The following is a 22,142-nucleotide window of genomic DNA, read 5'->3' on the forward strand; positions in this document are numbered from 1 at the left end:
ACACAAAATTAAATTCGGTGCAGGCCAACTGCGTTGTTCGACACATTTCCGTTTGAACAAAATTGATTTTTGCCATGGCTGTATACTGACAAAGATGTACAGTGCAATTTTTTTGTAACTTGCCAAAGTTCATAAGGACGTTGATTAGAGATAAGCTAACAACAGAACCATAACAAAAATAGCTCACCAAACTCCACTCTAAGAGTGTGCTTATCTTGAAAACTTGTTTGGCCGAGCCAAGCTATCAACAACAATTAATGATATATCCATGCACCAAAAGCCATAATTTTGTAATACTCTTTCTGCCGATTAGTCAATACTTTGCTGTGTTCGACATGTACTTTGCCATACCAGATGACAAAAATGTAGCAGCATACATTGTTTGCAGAACAAGGAGTTTGTCATTTTGACAGCTAGAAATGAAGGCTTTAGGTAATTGTTTAGTGTATATCAAGCTTCACGTTTTTGGTTACCATGCTCGTACAACCATCACCAAAGTAGTTGATATTTGCAATCAATGACAATCTCAATACTTTCCTAACGTATAAAATCGACAAATTCTATTATACAAAATATTATGTAATGTTTTTCAAAATTTGATTTTAAATCTGATTACAGAGGTCAGCATATCAAATTTGGTTGATTATCATGACATTGAAAATATAATGTAATCATTCCTACTATTTTGGTAGTAGGAAGATTAGGAATAAAATAGAAGATTGGAATAAAATTGACTACAAATCGCTGTAATTACTTGTAATTACTCTGGACAACTTAATGGAGATTAATGTGCCATTCAAAAAAAAAAGGTGTATTGATGAAAAACTATTTTTTTTGTGCATAATACATAAAAGTTGTCTACTAAACTGCATGAGCGATAGTACACTAATATAAGTTTTACATCAAATTACAAAATCAGATTATATTGAGAAGTAATCCATATTATTTTTGGTATGTGATAAACACCTGTCTCTTGTTTGTTATTTGAGTACCTGCATTGGCACCTCCCTTTTGACTTTGGTCAGCATAATATTTTTACCACTGCGTCCTGGGCTGAAACAAGAACTTGGAACATAGAACCTTTTGTACTTCCTAGGCTAGTTGACATTAGCACGCACCTGAAGCACAATTCGAACAAGTGTTGCATGAAGGATTTATTGAAGACAAAAATGACTTGGCCGAAAAAGCGTGAAAATCAAATCGCATAACTCATGAATGCAATAACTGTCGCAGTTGTGGTATAGCACAAATCAGTTCATATGTAAAAGCCTTCCAATTACATTTTGGAGTCGATCAACTTTTAAATAGAACAGAGTATAACTGATAACTGAGAATTATACATCTTATCTATATGTTCGCTCATAAAGATATCCTCAAGATTTTAATTGATTTGTGCTTTTTTTTTCAACCGATTTTATAATTTTATCAAGCAGATATTTTCCCCCAACAACATATCTGTGATTTCTGTTCAGATATTTTTCTTAACATTGTATTGTGAATAAGGGTCATCATATAAGTTCTCATTAAACCAAAAATTAAGTAAGTTTTTGTAAGTTTTAAAGGTCTGTTATTGTCCTTAGTGCTAAGTTTAAAGAGGCAATATGGATAACTTTGGGCATTCTGGACCTGTTTTAAAAATCATCTATTGATACTGCATTCGTTCATAATCAAAAGTAGATGATTCATCGTGAAATAAAGGTGCATTTTTTGTAGCGATCTTAGAAGTATTCGTTGGGCAAAGAAAGGGAAAACTTGAGTGCGCGTGCGTAATATCAGTTTTGATTTACCTATCGGCTGTTGCAAGCTAAACCTCCTAAATTGAGGGTCAGAATTCAGAAAGTGCAAACTGTGTAAAATGGCTTACCAGTTGTTAAATATTAAACAGTGATATCTCAAGAATTTGTTTTGGGTACAGAAGAGATAGCTTAGAAAACAAGAATAAAATCACAAGCCTATCAATCTAAGGTCTATGATAAACTCTTCGGACGGGACAGGCATATTACAGAGTTGTGTAGTTATTTAAATAAAATACCAAGACAGCTGACTATTACATTAATAATTGTGCCAGTGGTTTATACATATCATAAAGTGAAAATTATTTGCTAATAATGCTTATGTTACAAAAAATAACTAAGACATTATTACACTTTACCAAGAGAGCACAATTCGCAAGCGTACTGTTTAGCATAAAAAAGATAAAAAATAAAATTCATTCTGTTATGTACTGTAATATACTTTTATGCAATAACTAGAGTGTCAATATAAAATAAAGTGAATAATGACAACTCAGTAATACTCTAGTAATCTTTCAAATATAAGAGTGAAAAAACTCTTCGGACGGGACACAGACTCTTCAGATGGGACAGCCAGTATGTTTGCTTATTTAAACAAAATCTGGCAGGCTTAATAACTGATACATGTAGTATTAACACTCATATTACATAATAATGCACTTTTTAAATTATTATACCAAGTCTGTAAAATCTTATCTCTTTAAGTTGACGATAGTTTACATGTTGTTCCCAACATGACACTACATTTGTACTCCTAGTACTGACAGACATAAATTTTGATTTGACAATATTCATGAATAAACTGACAAAGGAGTATTCTATATACTATTAAAAATAGGAACCAAAATTCTGCACTGAGAAGTATAACAAATAAGTATGACAAAACTCTTCGGACGGGACATATGTTAGTCAGCTGGGAAAATCAACACAATAGTTTGTATGATAAGTACATATATACTGAATTCAGCTAGTTGATTATTATAATATAATTACCACTACTTATACTCATTAATAAAGCAGAAATTCATGCAGAAATAGTATAAAATGCAACTATATATGCCAAGTACACACAAAATCAGTTTTCTATAAACAAACTACTGTATCTATTATGCAATGTACAATTTTGACTCACTTTTCTGGAGTATTAAAATTTGGAGTTAGGTCATAATCTTCACTTGTTTGTGTAGAACATAGTACATACATGCTTAGTTTCCAGAATTTTCCTAAATATTAAACACTGCTGAATTAACAAATCGTGTAGGCATTTGAAAACATCCATACAGCTTTGTATTTCTATGTCAACATTAATTAACACATGTAATATTAACTTGCCAAGAATTTTATAATTTCTAAATTTTACAATTTCTCTTGAATTTCTGCTATTTGAAATAAAATTTCGGCACATGTATTTCAACTTTACTACGCAAATCATCAAAAGAAAACTGTAATCGTTTATTCATTAATGTAGGGGGATTTAGTATACACACATCTTCTATTGGTTGTGTGGAATATTCTTGCTGGTCCATGTCTGGCCACTGGTAGAGGTTTTCCCCTTGTTTTTTCATGTATTTTACCACAACTTTATCACAGTCGCTGTTAATAACCTCAGCTAGATAAATATGAATCATTCCTTTTTTTCTTGACTGCAGTTTGATAGCAGCAAAATCACCAATTTTAGGTTTTCTGTAAGTTAACAAGGAAATACATATTTACAGTTTCTGTTACTCAACATATTTTATCATCTCACCAAAAATTAGTCATATATCACATATGCATATGCTTTAAATAAGAGCTAATGTATTAAATGCAACAAACCTAAGAGTATTGGTTCTCATGTCACTTTCTGTAGCAGAGGTTTCAGGTTGGTCTCTTGTGGTTACAGAATCACTGGCTGCACGGCAACTTCCACCATTGGCATTGACCTCACTTAATCTGTTTTGCTTTGCATCACTTTCTGTCACCTGGTTAGTTTTTTTCTTCAGTTGGATTTTCTTCCACACTCCAACATAATTATGAAAAAAGCATTGATGACCCTCAGCTTCTGGAGAGCATTGTTGACAAAAACATGACAGTTGTTTAGTCAAGACTAATCCATTTTTTCCTGTACTGCTTACAGCATGCAGTTTTCTTGTACCAGGTAATGTTTGGTAAATTCTGTGGTCACGTTCTCTGCTGATGTCTTCTTTACCTATCCAAAGAAAAGTTCTCTTAGAATTTTCATACAACTTCTGTCGCGAATTGTATGATGATTTGCCAACTTTTTCCAGCTCACACCTGCCATACACATACAAATCATGTGCATTTGTTACTTTGACTTGTCGTTTATTGATAGCTTTGGCAATGTTGTATTTTACAATTGCTCCCAGACCATCACATATTGATTTACCATGACTGGTCTCATAGAAATTACGTTGTATTTTCACTCCAAAATCCTTTTCTGAATAGGAGATATCTGAAAATGCTACGTTTCCTTTATATTGAGCTGCTGACCCATCTGTGAATTCCTGTAACTCTGTGAATTGTACACCTGATGCTCGAAGACTTTCTATCACTTTTGACTTGAAAGAATGAACAGCATGGGCATCATGTTTGGGGTCATCCGAAATGCATATGAATGAATGTTTCACAACAGTTGGTTTACCATCAATTTCTTCAACATATGCAGTGAAAGTAGGGTGGATAGTGATACGGTCCTGATCCCAATATGCACTTTGAGGTTCATCTTGATAGTTAATAGTGAAATCTTCAGCAAAGTCCATGCACATCAATAACTGGCCAGGTTTGATGGTTGAATAGTATGATTGGAATTGAGAATGCTGCCATACTGCTCGGAACCGATGAGCTGCATAGCCACCTTCAGCTTGCAAAGGTTTATCTAAATCTTCACTGAATTCTGCAAGAAAATCTGCTATCTTTCCTTCTTTTCGTACATTTTTTAGCTTTCTCTTTTCATGGCCGTCGATGGTAACAGATTTGTATTCCCATCTATCCCATTTTAACTCCAAGTCACTGTTGCTATTATTTTGTAGGTTGATATATTTGATTAGCTTGTTCGGCCCACAATTTTGACAAATGCGATTTAAGCAGGTATGTTCTGGGTAACCTTGATTATGGTCGTACTCACACACAAGTAGGTCAGCAACAGCAACTTTTGGAATTTTTTGAAAACTGTGAGAATTTGAGAAGGTATTCCAAGCTTCAACTTTGAGGGCTACATTTTGACATACAAGACACAAACAAGATATTCTTGAGTTCTCATTTACTTTTCTAACATTGTTTGGTCTAAGACTATCAAAACTGCGTTGACCAATTGACACGCCTGGATTTTGAACCTTGAAAATTTCAAAAGCTTCTCGTTGATTGACCAACATGATTCTTTTGGGTACCAGATCATCCGAATTACTCATAACATCTTTCCTGATTGGAAGAACTCTGCTTATTTCATCACGACAATAGAAATCTGAGGCAAGTAGGCGCGTCTCTTCAGATAAAGCATCTGATCTTTTTTTACGTGGTTTAGGTGCCCACCATTTCTGATTTCCATGTTCACCCAATTCTGCTAATATTTTTTTCCGGTTTATTTTGAATGCCCTTGAAATTCCTGTTTGCTGTCTTTCATACTTCTTTGTTATTTTTCCACTCAAAACTTTTGCGAGTGTAAAATGGGCAATATTTCTTACTTCACATGAGCCTTTTTTCCCTGGTTTTGTGGTTTTGAGAAACAGTTCAAGTCCGTCTCGAATGTGGTCAGCCTGTTGTATTTTCTTTTTTATTTCTGCTGTAGTGATTAAGTTTTTTTCCATAAGAACTTTCTTAGTTTTTGGCGACTGTGATAATTTCTCAATAACACGCGCCCGTTTTCTAGATGAGCCTGGCAGAGCTTCTTTAGCAATTTTAACTGCCCTTTTTTCAGAGCTTTTTGATTTAAATTCCGTTAATGTTGGAGATTTTATATTTCTCTGACGAAAAAGAGCAACTCTTAATTTGTTTGCCTTTCTCCTACATACAGCTTTCTGTTTATCCTGAGTATCCTCTGCTTTCTTTTGTTTTTTCCTTGCGAGATCTTTTTCTTTAATTCTTCTCTTTTTTTGGGATGACTGACTTAATCTCCATGCTGTAGAGCGCGACATGTTACCGGTATTACTATCAGTGTTGGTTTGCGACCTTTTAGATGTAAGAGATGTGCTAGCTCTATATTTTTGTTTACGTATACGCTCATTTTCTCTTATCACTTTCCCTAAATCTGCATCTTTTCCCATCTGTTCTCTTTGTTTTTCTCTTTCTTTTCTTTTACGCTCCCTGTCTTTTTGTTTCGCAGCAGCATAGCGTACTTCATCTTGTCTTATTTTTTCTCTGTATTTAATTTGTTCTAATCTACGCTGTTTCCTTTTTTTCTCTAGCTCTGTCTGACTTCTCGTACTCCTGTCCTACAATTATATACACATACAAGTATTAGAAACATTTTGTTTATTGTACAATGTTTAACTTTATTTTAAAAAATGAAATGTCCCGTCCGAAGAGTTTAACAAGTTTAAATCAGAAAGACATAAATTATAGACTATTTTCAAACAAAAAAGTCTTATAAAAGAACAAAAAGTAATAATTTAATGCACAATCTATTTTTAAGGGTGAAATAATATTACTTGTTCATGTAATTTGCATATTCTGAATTGCTCTTCGGACGGGACAATGCCCATCTTCTCACAAAGTCTGTTTTTAACATGTAAAAAGAAAATGTATAATTGTATTAACATAAGGTAGTTATTACACCAGGATTGCTCCATTATATTCTTATGTTGTTACTTAAATCAATACAGCACAATATAAATTCATCACTGAAATGATAATTTCTTCGGACGGGACACTTTTTTGTTTCAGAATCAGATTTTGTTTTGTAATTTCAGCTTTCAGTATTCAAACCCATGGATAATGTGACATCACTGTTGTGGCATGGGTCCAAGTTCATGCATACACTTTGATATTTTTAATACTTATTTGTTGTGATTCTATATGATAAATATCCTGCAGAGCTGTTTCGGAAAAACTACACTACTCGTACATTTGCTCAAAATTATATTGATATGAATGGAAAGGTTGATGTAAGTGATAAAATTATAACATTCAGGTACTCACCATTTCTTGCATGTACTGTTAACTGATTCACAGCCAACATTCAAATAAAAAACTGCCTTGTTTTCAAAAATAACAAAAATTTACATATTTTTGTTACATTCTGTCACCTAATTTGCATACTTCCTAACAACTGTATAGTAACAACTGTTTCAGCTAGATATTGTTGTTTATTGAAATGCATGTTAAGGTAAAAAATCAATACTGTTGCTAAGAGAAAACTGATACATTGTTTCAAAATGTAGCTAGGCATGATTAACATGTAAAAAAAACAACTAGGGTGTTACATTGGAGAAAGGGCAAATCTGGGGACTTGGTGAGGTCATAGGTCATGAATGCATTTAGCCTGAGCTATGATTTTATTTACAGAAAGAAGGCATAGGTAGACCCCCCAAATAATGATGCATTCACCTCTTTATGTGTTATGCAAATTATGTTGTCTTTAGAAAACCTGATTTGGGAGGTTTAGCTTGCAACAGCCGCTATACGTATAGACAAATCCTTTGGCATATGCGCACTCGATTTTTCTTTTCTCTGTCGAACGAATACTTCTAAGATCGCTACCAAAAGTGGTTATTATCCCCCGGCACTTAAGTGCCGCCGGGGGATCTAGTGGAGATGGGCATCCGTCCATGCTCTCATTTGAACAACTTTGCCTGTAGTGTTTTAAACTTCAATGGGTCTAGTTATATACTAGACCTGACGAGCTAGTTCTAGTTTGTGTTGGTTGGCCCACTACCCTCTGACCTCTTCCTAGGCCCAAGTCCAGTGTTTTGGGAGATGAGTATATTAGAACAAAACATGTATAATCTAGAATGGCTTGGTTGATAAATGTCATGAGATGAATGTGACCTTGCCTTGACCTTGGGTGACTTTTACTTGACCTATGATGACCTTTGACCCCGTTTTCCTGGTTTGGGTGGATTGGGCCATATTAGAGTGCAACCGATTAAGATCTCACTTACTTTGAATAAACAGTGTTATTTAGAAGATGACCTCTGACCCAATTTCTCGATTTGGGGGTGTTTTGGGAGTTGAGTATATCAGAACACAACATGTATTTCAATCTCAAATGGCTTGGTCGATAAATGTCAAGAGATGATTGTGACATGGCTTTGACCTTGGGTGACATTTCATTGACCTTTTGATGACCTTTCCTTGACCTTTGGTGATTTTTGACCCAGTTTGCAATGGAAGAAACACAGAACTTTTCAAAACCTCAGAAGTTGTGAGCTTCCAACCAGTCACCTTACGTTCAACCCCTGACCTCTCATCATGTGACCTTCTTTGTCCCCATTTGCCCTCAGAAAATCCAGCATCAATCCCCACTATCCCCAGTAGTCTATATTCACTCTAGCCTCTATACAGTACAACTTACCTTGAAAAGCCGGGGATCAGCCATCTCCGATGGCTTTCTTGTTTACTTCATGATAAGGCATAAATTTTTGATCATGAACGAATACAGCATCAAAGAACAAATTTCAAAAAAAGATCAAAATTGCCCAAAGTTATCCATATTGCCTCTTTAACACTGCAAATGCATTTTATATTGTTGCCTTGAGCAGGAAGTCTTTCTAACATTATACAGCTAACAATCACTGCTTACTCTATTAAAAACCTTAGCATTATTTGTCTGTCACAGCTAGAACAATGTCGGTTTTGCAAGTAAGCATTATGTAAATTTACTATCCTGTCGAACAAGTACCCTTATCCCTCTGAGGAAGAGATTTGTTGCCTGGTTTTGTTATATAAGATGAACCCCTAAACACACCAACTTTTACTGTTCATATAAAATGTTTTGAATAATGCTATTTGCCTTCTTTTGTATCTGTGAATTATGTATATGTGTGCCAATGCATGAATGAACGTTTTGTTGATAAATATATACTAGAACTTAGAAAAACTCCTATCACCTTGCCCTGGTAAAAACTGTCATACAAAACAATTATCAAAGGATCGGGTGCACTTTTTGCATTTTAATTAAGGTATGAATCTCTGAACTGTTGATGTAATTAAGGTTGTATTGTCTGCCAACATTATTTTGAAGCCTTTGACATGAACTAATTTGTGCTTTACGGCAACAACGACAGATACAGATATACTTGCGGGAAGAATTGTCCAGCTAATAACCAAATATTATGGAGCATTTCTGAAGATTCATGTATAATTGTGTTTTTAGTATCTTATGGCATCATCAAGCCACAATTTCAACGATTCACTACAATCTTTAAGACTTGATACAACATAATTCATTTGAGAAGTAATCCATATTAAGATTGTCCTGCGATGGACACGCCTCTATATTCGTTTCTCTATAGGCCACTGTATTATTTATAGAATTTAAAAAAATGTATATGAGGGCTTGTACCCTCTCACCACTGCAAAGCAAACTTCGGAACATCAAAGTTGTCCTACTTCCTAGGTTAGTCAAGTTTAGCATGGACACAAAGTAGATTTCGAACTCTGTTGCATGACAGGCTTTATCGTGTTGAAGACAAAAAAACTTAGCCCGAAAAAGTGTGAAAATGGCCAGTCATCAAGTCATGAATGCTGTGTCACAGTTGTGGTTAGCACAAATAAGTTATGTCAAAGGCTTAGAGCTAAATTTGAAGACTGTACAACCTTAATAAAGTGTGACTATCATTGTGTGTAAATGTTAACTGGGTACATAATATTATTTTGTTAACAAGTTAAAAACTGATACAAGAATAATACCATTATAGTATACTAAGTTAAGTAATTGGCGCGAGGAGTCAAATTCTTATGCAGACTAGCTGTCGCAAAATAACAAATTTTGCCGAACGCCTACTCCAGACCTGGAGGCCAGTTTTCCCACGATTGCTTTACCGGTCCTCCAGTGACAAAACAGTTCAAAATTATTTCCACCCACAACTGATTTGAATTCATATGATCTTTGCACTGTTAACTCGGGTCAATGAAATTTACTAGCACCATGACATGAGAATACCTTATTTGGCACGTGTTTCAAATTTTTCAGCATTCTCTGGAATAAAATTTATGTTTGAGTGTCTTCAACTGGCCATTCAACCAATCACTGAGATAGCCACACTTGTTTTCTAAACTGAGTGATTTTGTATTGGTTTGTCACTGGAGGCCAAGTAAAGCGGTAAACCGGCCTTCATGTCTGGGGTACTGCATTCAAACTATATTAGTAAATTATTAGATAAAGATGCCAACACCCACGGCAAAGTAACACTATGTAAATCATAGTTAACACACACCTAGTGCATGACTAGAACCAGCGTCGGTACCAAATCATCAAGCTACGCAGCCACACGTGCTATCCATTCCAATATTGATCATCCCCCCCAAAAGATGCCTATTATTCGAACTTAAGGTCGTATGCGACCATTCAAAAACATATTTTTCTTTCCAGGAAATTCACTGAAAATATTAGATGTGACTAAATTATTCTTCCAAATTCTTCCTGAAAAAATATGAATATGAAAAAAATCATATGAAGTAGTGGGAGGGCTAATAATGGTTGTAGAAAAATATTTGTACATAAGACAATTGTACTTGCAATACATGGAATAATGTATTTACATGGAATCCTATGGAAAATAGTCCAAAATTGCTATTTTTAGTCCCCGTTCGTCCGAAAACGGTGACTTGTAATTTGGGTTCCGTCCGTCCTTCCGGAGTCATATCTTGGACACTGTTTGACAATTTTGGTTCAAATTGATACAAAGTCATGTCATAGTAGTGGGATGAAACCTGGCGAGTGATTTTTTGATCTGATCATTTTTTCACATTTGGGAGTCCTTTTAGTCCCAAAAATGACCCAAAATCACATTTTTGACATGTCATCAACCGTTTTTCGGAGATGCCTGGGCCGATTTTGTTCAAACTTTGTATGTTTGTTGTACATGGTGGGTTACTAATGCATGTCATTTTTTTTCGAGATTCGATTCAAAATGGCCGACTGGCGGCCATTTTGTTTTTGTACTTTTGGAGTTTTTTTAAAGTTGTTACGGTGAAGAAACATGATAATATACATGTGCACGTGAAGTAATTTTTTGATCTGGTCAGTTTTGGTCCGAAAATGGGGACTATTAATTTGGGTCATGTCCGTCCGTGCATTCGTCCGTGCATCCGTCCGGAGTCATATCTCAGACACTCATTGACTGATCTCATTCAAACTTTACACAGAGACAATACATCATGTCTTACATATGCAGAATTGTTCATTTCATGTCAAAATCTCAAATTCTCTATTTTTGCTGAATATTTTTGTCATTTTTGGTCAAAATTGATATTTTCGACTTCTTCTTCAAAACTGCAAGTCAGAATGCTTCCAAATTTGATATACAAGTACATTATGAGGTTCTCTCTCAGATTTGTCTATTTCATGTCAAAATCTCAAATTCTCTATTTTTGCTGAATATTTTTGTCATTTTTGGTCAAAATTGATATTTTCGACTTCTTCTTCAAAGCTGCAAGTCAGAATGCTTCCAAATTTCTAATTTAGATGAATATTATTGTCGTTTTTGATGAAAATTATATTTTTGAAACATTTTTGATAATATCTTGAATCTCCTCATTAGTGTGAATCTGATTCTTTTCTGAATATGCATCGCATACAGCGGAGCTATATCAGCCGACAGGCTGCTTGTTTGATATTCAAACAAAAATGGCCGACTGGCGGCCATTTTGTTTTTATAATGTCCATGCCAGTTTCTCTGGAATACAATGACTGTTTTCGTTTAAACTTGAATAGTACATAGATAGTATACCAAGAGATACATCTGCACCAACAATTTTTTTTTTTGATTTGATAGAATATGGCTGTGGAATATGATTTGAAGTAACACTGTATTTTAATCTATCTACATCTTTCATTGTTTATAATTCTCACAATCACTGAAAACTGGGTGGGGACTATGTCATTGACAATGACTTGTTTATATTATTTTGGGCAGATTTTCTTGAAAACAATTTCTTTTTACTTGGTAAAAACTTCATATATTATTGTGTCAAGTGTATTTATGTAATTATATAACAGTTATAAAATGGTTTGAAGAGATTTATTTTTTCTGTATTTTTTGGAGGCGAATGGCCGCATACTACTTTAACTTTAGCCTGAACCATGCAACATGATCTTAGTTGATGCGAGACACACACAACGTAACTAAGATTACCTATGTTTACAGCATTACATATACCAGGGTACTTGTACTATATCATTTCAATTAGTAAATTAAGTTGTTTTCAGATCCACTTTCAGGCGATAATATTATTAACATAATCCACAGCTTCCATATACAAGTCAATTCCATAAGAGTCACTTTCTGCACACGGATTTATAAATTGTTTCATATTCTCTAATTCGTTTGGTGTTATATTAAAGTGGTTTGCTGGAATTACCACTTCATTACACTCATCATGTGGTACAGGTCCTTCCCAATCGACACCATACAACTGTACTTCACTCTGTGAGACAGAAATTTGAATAGTGTTATTTTAATGAGACATGTAAAGAAAAAATTGGGTGCAACTCGAACTGGCCTATTTGAATATTTTGACCATGCAGTGGTCAAACGTAATTCATATAGGGTCTGTAATCCGCTACCCCAGACCTGGAGGCCAGTTTACTGCTATCGCTTTTACCGGTCCTCCAGTGACAAATCAGATCAGAATCACTCCGTTTAAGGAATGAACGTGGCTATCTGATTAGTTGGACGGCAAGTTGATTCACTCAAACGCCCACACAGAGCGTGTGAGAAAGAACACACGAGTATAAAATGTTAATTCAGAGAATACTACAACGTTCGAAACATGCGGCAAGTACCAAATAAGGTATTCTGATGTCATGATGCTAGTGAATTTCATCTGCTCCAGTGAACAGTACAAAGGTCATATGAATTCAAATCATTTGTGGGCGGAAATAATTTTGATCTGATTTGTCACTGGAGGACTGGTAGAGCGATAGCGATAAACTGGCCTCCAGGTCTGGGGTAGTAATCCGCAGAAAATACTTCTGTTTCTCAGATGGTTGGGCTTTGGTATAATTAAGTGAAATACAGTAAACAGACAGAATGTAGTAACTGCTTCAGAAATGCAGAGTTCAAAAACTGCCATGAAACTAATGGCAACCATGATAAAATGAAACTTGTAGCATCACAAGACTCTCAATATGTAAATACAAAGTAGAGATACTAGTAACAACTAGCAGAATATCGGCTGATACCGCTGTATAATGAAACACATTTAAAATAGTCAACAATTTGAATTATGCTAAAAGATAAACAAATATGACAGAACCAACCAAGGTGCTAGTATATCAAATTTGAAAACATTCTGACTTACAGGTTTTAAAAGAAGTCAAATATATCAATTTTAACCAAAAAGAGAGATTTGCACACAAAATAGTAAATCTGAGAGAGAACCACCCACAGTGCTTGTATTTCAAATTTGGAAGCATTCTGACTTGCGGTTTTGAAGAAGTCGAAAATGTAAGGTTGACGCTGATGCCGACAACGGAAAATCAGTAATGTGAACAGCTCCGCCTTGTCGATAGCCGAGCTAATAAAGGAAATGAGCAAAGCACCCAGCCAGCAGCACTATCATCTAGTGTATGTACACAATGTACTTGTGATCATGGTTGGAACCATTGCATTTGATGGTCGACCATGATAATTTAACAAAACTGGGCGCAAAGCGCCCCTTAGTTTTGGAATTTACTAGAAAAAGCATACTTACCTGTTTTACATAAGTGCAATGCCCTTTATGTATAATTGAGTTTCGTATTTAACCGGAACCTCCATTGGTCATTAAAAAAAATCAAGGAACTAGGGGGCCTGTTACCCAAACCGACCCCACAAGTCCCCGCTCAGTTCCTTGCCTAATCATTCCCCATTTAGACCATCTTTGCTGGTCTGTACTGGGGAAGGCGGGCGGGAACAGGTAAGTATGCTTTTTCTAGTAAATTCCAAAACTAAGGGGCGCTTCGCGCCCATTTTTGTTAAATTTACTACGTAAAAGCATACTTACCTGTTTTACATAAGTGCAATGCACTTTATGTATAATTGAGTAGACTACCAGAGTATCTCACCCAGGCAGTACATACCCGAAACCATAATTGATAAATACACAATATAACTATTATATATACATATTTACAGACTGAGTAAATGCTCTTGCTTACTCAGGGTTTAGCAATTGCTATTTGACCAGCTACGATGTATCCCAGCCTTTTCCTGTCACCATGCTCTGATGACAGGTCGGTCAAATAATGGGATAGAAAGGTATTAGCATTTTTCCAATAGCCTGCTTGTAACACATGCTCCAAGGAAGCCCCGGATTCGAAAGCTAATGTATGGCTGATGCCCCTCAGCTGATGTATATGGGCTGAGACTTCCCTTACCAAACGTGTAGATCTACAAGCTCATCTACAGTAGATCTAATTTTCATCTACAAAATACAAATGTAGATGATTATGTAGATGAATTTGTAGATCTACAGTAGATCTATTTTTGTGAATATATAATGAAGCAATGTAGATTAGTTTGTAGATGAATATAGATTACATTGAATTACCAAAAAGGAATCTCTGATTTTTGTGCCATTCAAAATACAAATGATCACAGTCCTGATTAAGATATGATCTTGAGATACTGTGTCATTGAGCCTGTTACTTATGCCACATCTTCAAAAAACTGCATCAGGTTTCTAATGCTTCCAACTGATAAAATTCATATACCAGCTTCACAACTGCAGTACAATACCCATATTACATACTATGTCATTCACATTAATTCTGGCTGTCATGTTTGCAAATCGGATTTTAAAAAATCAGCTAATATATTGTCAAAAATAGCAAAAAACATATTTTCCCATCATGCTTTAGCTCATTATGCAAATATGTGCCAGAGTTATTTGTAGATGAACGTTTTAGTAGATTAATGTAGATGAACCTGTAGATGAATGTGGACAAACTTCATCTACATAAAAAAAGTAAATGTAGATGAAGCACTTGTAGATTTCCTGTAGATGTAACTCATCTACAAATACTTGAAATAGACTTGTGTAGATCTACAGTAGATATACTGTAGATCTACAAACGTCTAATGTAGATCTACACGTTCCATAAGGGTTTGCCCGTGCTGGGTTTATCAGACCGTTTGTTTTCGGCAAATTCAATCGTATCCTTTACCCACCTGGCTAGCGACGCATTCGTCACTTGCTTGTGGTGTTGACCTTTCTTATAACAGACGAAGAGAGCCTGTTGCGGCCGTCTGATCTGCTTGGTGCGTGAGATATATTCACGCAGCGCCCTCACCGGACACAATAACTTCTCTGTTTCCCAGTCCATTGGCCCGACAATCGGCGCCAGGGAGGGGATACGTATCTGCGGGGCTGTGTCCTGCGGCGCTTGAGTTTTGGCCGTAAATCCATGTCTCGTTGACAATACTGCTAGTACCTCATGGGAAATTGAGAAATTTTGAATTTCGCTCACTCGTCTACCCGATGCCAAGGCGACGAGAAAAACTGTCTTCATTGTCCACTCCCGTAAATTAGCCCGTGCTCTGGGTTCGTACGGTTAGTGATGTAGTGACTCTAGGACGACCGACAGACTCCAGTCCGGCTGGTTGCCTATCTTGCGAGGCTGAGCTGTACGCTTTAAAGCCCGCATCACATTATTGAATTGTTTCGTCGGCTGTTATGTCTTGCTTAAGTAGTGACAAGTTAATTGCAGAACGATGATTCGAAATGGATGCGTAGCCCACTTTTCTTTCTCTTGACAAGTAATAGAAAAAATCGGCTATTTTTGGCATAGAGGGGTACAGGGGATGTATATCCCCTGCCAGACACAAAATTTGTTGTCAGTGCTTGTTCTTGTCACAAACACTAGGCATTTTGCGTTTTTTCTTGTGGCGAACAAGTCTATCTGTGGCTCCGTCCACAATTGAAAAATTATCGTGACCAACTCTGTCGAGAGTTCCCACTCTGTGTCGTTGCATTTCCACCCCCTTCGATAGGGCATCTGCCCGCACATTGTGGGTCCCCGGTACATGTTGAGCCGTTAGTTCCACATCGTTGGTGGCGCACCATTCCAGGATGCGGATCGCTTCACGATTCAGTGATTCGGACTTCGTCCCCTCTCGTTTTGGAGGTAGGCGACTACTGTTGCGTTGTCCGTCCTGAGTAACACTGACTGACCTCTTATCATTGATGAAAAGCCATGTAGCAATTGGCTCACTGCCCATATTTTCAATGTGTTTATGTGGCGCTTGGCCTGGTTGCTGTTCCACCGGCCTGACGCTCTTTTTTGCATGCAATGCCCCCCCCCCCACCCCGTGGTGGAGGCATCGGTCGTGACTGTGACCCTCGGTACCTGTTTGTGGAAGGCCACACCCACATTCAAATTGGCTGTTTGTGTCCACCATTGCAGCGACTGCTGGCATTCTGGTGACAGGCGCACCGTCTTGTCGAGGTCGGTGTTGTGCCGTCGGTTGTCCATTTCTCCCCCCGCATCCAAGACTAACCGCTGAAGCGGTTGGGATCGCCATGCAGCTTGGGGTACTAAGCCTCTCATTGACGTCATCATACCTAGGAGCGACATCCATTGCCTGAGTGTCGCCTCCTGTTGACGTACCAACTGATCTCTTAGTTCGTTGAACTTGGCTGTTCGATGGTTTGCCGGGCAAAATTTTCCCCGTTGAGAATCTATTATCATACCCAGAAATGCCAATTTCTGTGTTGGTACCAACTGAGATTTTTCCATGTTGACTAGGAAACCCAGGCGCTGTAGGCAATGAATCGTCAGTCTCATTGACTGCTCGAGTTGCGATTTCTGCCCACTCTTTATTAGCCAGTCGTCGATGTATGGGCTCACATCGGCCGCTTGTTTGTGCAGTACTGCTACTACAGTTCGCAATATTTTCGTGAACACCATTGGAGATGTGGTCAGACCGAACGGGAGGGACATGTATTCGTATGTTACCCCGTCGACCAAAAACCTCAATAATTTTCTGCTCTCTGGGTGCATGGGGATATGCAGGTATGCATCCGATAGATCGAGGGATGCCATCCAATCGTCCTGTTGTACTGACGCCCTCACTTGAGCCGGTGTCAGCATTTTGAACTGTTGCTTGGCAACGCTGTTGTTTAACCTCTTGAGGTCGAGGACTAACCTGTGACCCCCTGATGCTTTCTTTACCGCAAATAAACGCTGTCGTGGGGTTTGGTTACTATCTGTATCACCCCCTTGTCTAGTAGCGCTTGAATCCCGTTCTGGAGTATTATTTTGGTAGAGTGTTGTATCGACGACGAGTCGATCATTATCTCTGTATTGGGTTTGTTCAATAGTGGAATTTTGTAGCCGTTCGTAACAACTGATAGAGCAAATTTGTCCACAATTATTTCTCTCCAGTAATTTATGCAGTCGCAGTGCGACTGGCGTTGTAGTTGAGGGCTGTGTCGTTTGTGTTCTTGCCGCACCTGGCAAGTTTGACATTGGTGTCGTGTGTATTTGTGATTCTTTTCCACCCGTCGTCCGACTTCCTAGTCTTGGACAGGGATTGTTTTTATTATTTGTTGAGACGATACGGGATTCCTTGAACTTACCTGCCCGTATGTCCTTTTGTTTGTTGCTACCCTTGATCGATTCGTATCGACTTCCGGGTTGCTTATTCGCTGCATTGAGGTCTTTCGCCAGTTTACCCCCCTGGCTATAGTTGACCCAATGATGTCAATTCTTGAACTGCAGCCTTTTGTCGTCTTGTGTCGACTACCGGGCTGAGTATTGACTTTTCCTGTACAACAACTTTTTTCCGGCTCGTGCCAGTTACTGGGTTGTGCAAGGTATCCTTGTGGTGTTTTGCAAGCAATGCTGGGCCTACGACTCCCCCGGGAGACGAGGCCAAACGCTTGTTTGTGGCTTGGTGTGGTTTTGGTTTGTAGTGGGTTGTAATTAAAGACTCTGAGACCAGTATACATTTTCTTTGCTTTATTACTATATCCTTTTGATGACAACTTTTTTTCACACAATAATTGCCAGGAACGATATCCATAACAACCACCTCTTTTGCCACTTGATTTATTATAAGCATAAGAGTTCTTAACAAAAGGTTTCTTATCACTATTGTTATTGTTATTATAACCGCGATCTCTGCCCCTGCCTCTGCCGGAGGCCGTGTCACGTGGACGCCCGCTGTATTGACTGGTATCACGGCGGTTAGTGTAATTATCCACGGGGGGTTGGTCGATGAACGGCGGTTATAATCCTCACCTTATTATCCTTTGGCGGTTACTCGCTGCTTCTGGTCGACGAGTGTAGACACACACTTTTCCAGATTTTGAGCGGCTCTGCGGTTAGCGTTATCCCCTGCTTCGTGGATAAACTCCTTCAATCGGCCGTCAAAAAGCTTGTCGCCACGTAAATCCACCATAGACATGCATCTCTTCATATCAGCCAATACTCCGTGAAGTTTTGATGCGTTGATCACAGCGAGGCGGCGATGATGGGCACACGTGGTACGTATTGCTATATTCCAAAACAACACGTCGCTTTCCACAGCCAGTCGCGCGTTTCTCAAGACTTGTAAATCCTCGTACGCTGTTACAGGGTCGCCGATTCCTTGCTGTAATTTCGCCAGAATAAGATCCATTGCGATGCCGAACCATTCTCCAGCGCTCAAGGCGGAAGTAGTATCACACACAAACCGCTCAATCTTTTCCATCATAGGTGGTGGCCATACTGCGTCAACGGTGCTACGGTTAGACCTGATCCCCATTTTGGAGATCTTGCTTGGATCGACGAATTCCCCGGCCGCATGCTCCAACACAGGCATTTGCATCGTGTATGGCCGCTCCAGGTCGTACGTTTCCAATTCAGGCACAGGTATTTCCTCCTTGGGTGGCATAATTTTCCCGTAGCGGCGTTCAGCTGTACCAAAGAATTTCTTCTTCAGGAAATCGGAGCTATCCATACAACCTTTAGATAAATCCCCTTCCTTGTCGTTGATATCCCAGTTTCCACCAGAGACCACACGTTGGGCCACCATACCAGTACTGACGACTCGAGGACCCCATGGTAATGACCCCTCGTCGACAGGAATGGCGACCGCCATTAAATTAGCAGCTGTCAAATCGGCCTTGCGTTGCGGCATGTGGAACCATTTCTTAACCAAGAGAACACCCTTTTTCACTGCCGCGTCACGTCTTTTGGCGATGGGCACATCTTCCAGGTCTTTGTCTGTATATTTCGCTGCTTTATCCACCGTTGCCATCGGTTGAGCTGCCCTGGTGGGTGGTAAACCAACTCCCTTGTAAGCATTTTCCACCGCCAATCTAACCTTCGTAGTGAACAACACGTTGTGGGGATCGATGTCGTCCTCCGTTAGTGGTTCTTCATCCATTTGCAGCACTAAACGTCGGGCTTCCTCCGTTTCTCTTTCAAGACGTGCTAACTTGTCTAACGCTTCCTCCCGCTTGGCCCTCTTGCTGGGTGGCGAATCTGCTAAAGCCATCGAGTCCTGACCAGGTGACCGCATGGCTGTATTCCCGCCACTCGCCCCGGGTTCATCGGGGTCTGTGACGTCTTCCGTTTCCATCTGGGTAGCCATCTTGAAATTTGTGTACGTCAGCTTGACAGAAGCGACGGACCACAGAAATAGTAGTAGCTCTTACGTTGAAACGTTAACACACGTAGGCACTAAACCGCAAGGTTTGTACCAACTAGACTCGACGAAATTGTCGGATAATGACCGGAGGGTCTAACACTCCTTCTCCGGAGATGGTCTAAATACTGAATGATTAGGCAAGGAACTGAGCGGCGACTTGTAGGGTCGGTTTGGGTAACAGGCCCCCTAGTTCCTTGATTTTTTTAATGACCAATGGAGGTTCCGGTTAAATACGAAACTCAATTATACATAAAGTGCATTGCACTTATGTAAAACAGGTAAGTATGCTTTTACCTAGTAAATTCATGGTTGACCATCAAATACACTGGTCATATGAACCAAGTTGTGTTGATGATCCTTGGGATGAGTACTCTTCAATTGTGTTTGTGTCATGACAAAGTTTGCTAATTTCAGGAAATGTTTATCATTTTTTTTCTAAAACTACTGCTCTGATTTAGTTCATATTCGGTGTACATGTTTTTGGCACGAGTACTTGCTGTTAGTGTCATATCAAAAGATATATATTTGATAATTTACTTAAATTGTCATTGTCTTACGTAATACTGTGGGACATTATATATGAAACCCTATGATACAGCAAAAGTGTTTCTCACATTGCCCCCACCAGTATAACAAAAACACACACAAAATATAAAAGCCATCTGACTTGTGGTATAACAGACCGTCAATGATACAGACAGTCCATTCCGCTCAATTAGGTAGAGCTAAAGAAAGAAATAGATGTAGAAGATGCAAAAATGTTATGAAGAAGAAAAGCCAGAAATGATGGTTTAGATGATTTAGAATTTCTGGACGAGTTAAAAGAAAATATATTTACTCACCTCACTGTGGGGTTCAAAAGCTTCTCTTGCGATAGTGCTGTTGGAATTAGCAATGGACAATAAACCACTGACCCATAGCTGGTTAGGTGTGAAATTACTAGCTGTTCTTATAGAATGTGCGTTCCATCCCTGACAGAAAAGATCTAATGAACGGTTTATTCTGGGTGTGTAAATATAATTCAGACAAAATATGTTCATCTCATTACTGGGATCCAGTAGTTTCAGATCTTCTAAATAATAGAATAAATTATAAAACACATAAACACAGCCTGAGAACATGTCTCGCCATAGTCTCTCTATACGCTGGTTGTGAGTACTACGACCAGCAATATGACTTCCCCTGTTTGGCCCTCTTTCAGGATGCATCAACATATACTTGGCCACATCTACATTCTCTAGACCTTTATCAGATCTAACCCTCGAAGGTAGACCATAATTTCCAACTGCTTCTACAAATACTGTAAACACTGTGGAAGCTCTATTATTGGTAGAACAATGAAGATACATAATTCTTCGGCTATATCCATCAATGCCTCCATGTATTACAAAACGCCACCTACAATAAAAGAATAATATGTCTACTAATAAATATGCAAGATTCTACAATTGTTACTGTAATCTGACTCAAGAATCATTCATGTTTCAATTTTATAACCTTCAAAATCAATTGAATATGCAGCATGTAGTGTACAGAATTAAGGGGTTACAGTAGTTTCCAGGAGGAACAAATACACAGAGATGACACCAGTAAACACATACATGCAGAGTAGAGATGGCACCAGTAAACACATACATGTAGAGAGTAGAGATGACACCAGTAAACACATACATGCAGAGAGTAGAGATGACACCAGTAAACACATACATGTAGAGAGTAGAGATGACACCAGTAAACACATACATGTAGAGAGTAGAGATGACACCAGTAAACACATACATGCAGAGAGTAGAGATGACACCAGTAAACAAATACATGTAGAGTAGAGATGACACCAGTAAACACATACATGTAGAGTAGAGATGACACCAGTGAACACATGTAGGTTAGAGATGACACCAGTTAACACACACATGTAGAGAGTAGAGATGACACCAGTAAACACATACAGGTTAGAGATGACACCAGTAAACACATACAGGTTAGAGATGACACCAGTAAACACATACAGGTTAGGGATGACACCAGTAAACACATACAGATTAGAGATGACACCAGTAAACACACACAGGTTAGAGATGACACCAGTAAACACATACAGGTTAGAGATGACACCAGTAAACCACATACATGTAGAGTAGAGATGACACCAGTGAACACATGTAGGTTAGAGAGGGCACCAGTAAACACATACAGGTTAGGGATGACACCAGTAAACACATGTAGGTTAGAGATGACCCCAGTTAACACACACATGTAGAGAGTAGAGATGACACCAGTAACACATACATGTAGAGATGACACCAGTAAACACCAACATGTAGAGATGACACCAGTAAACTACATACATGTAGAGATGACACCAGTAAACACATACAGGTTAGAGATGACATCAGTAAACACATACAGGTTAGAGATGACATCAGTAAACACATACAGGTTAGAGATGACATCAGTAAACACATATAGGTTAGAGATGACACCAGTAAACACATACAGGCTAGAGATGACACCAGTAAACACATACATGTAGAGAGTACAGATGACACCAGTAAACTACATACATGTAGAG

General features: G+C 38.3%; 1 protein-coding gene across 1 annotated transcript; it reads right to left on the reverse strand.

The window, feature by feature from the left end:
• Positions 1–20,157: 20,157 nt before the first annotated feature.
• Positions 20,158–20,919, reverse strand: LOC144361665 (uncharacterized). The gene is made up of 2 exons (XM_085491967.1): positions 20,413–20,919; positions 20,158–20,295 (listed from the first exon to the last, which is right to left on the reverse strand). Exons 1-2 carry the CDS (start codon positions 20,917–20,919, stop codon positions 20,158–20,160), a joined length of 645 nt encoding a protein of 214 aa, XP_085348093.1.
• Positions 20,920–22,142: the final 1,223 nt, after the last annotated feature.

Source organism: Saccoglossus kowalevskii, chromosome 17 (assembly GCF_978046115.1).
Source record: "Saccoglossus kowalevskii chromosome 17, keSacKowa6.1, whole genome shotgun sequence".
Taxonomy (NCBI): domain Eukaryota; kingdom Metazoa; phylum Hemichordata; class Enteropneusta; family Harrimaniidae; genus Saccoglossus; species Saccoglossus kowalevskii.

Bases quoted from the DNA above. Each gene is read 5' to 3' on its own strand.
- LOC144361665 (XM_085491967.1), bottom strand. From the start codon at position 20,919: ATGTATCTTCATTGTTCTACCAATAATAGAGCTTCCACAGTGTTTACA. The intron at 20,296-20,412 runs GTGAGTAAATAT...TTCTTTCTTTAG, and splicing joins CTTTTGAACCCCACAGTGAG to CTCTACCTAATTGAGCGGAA.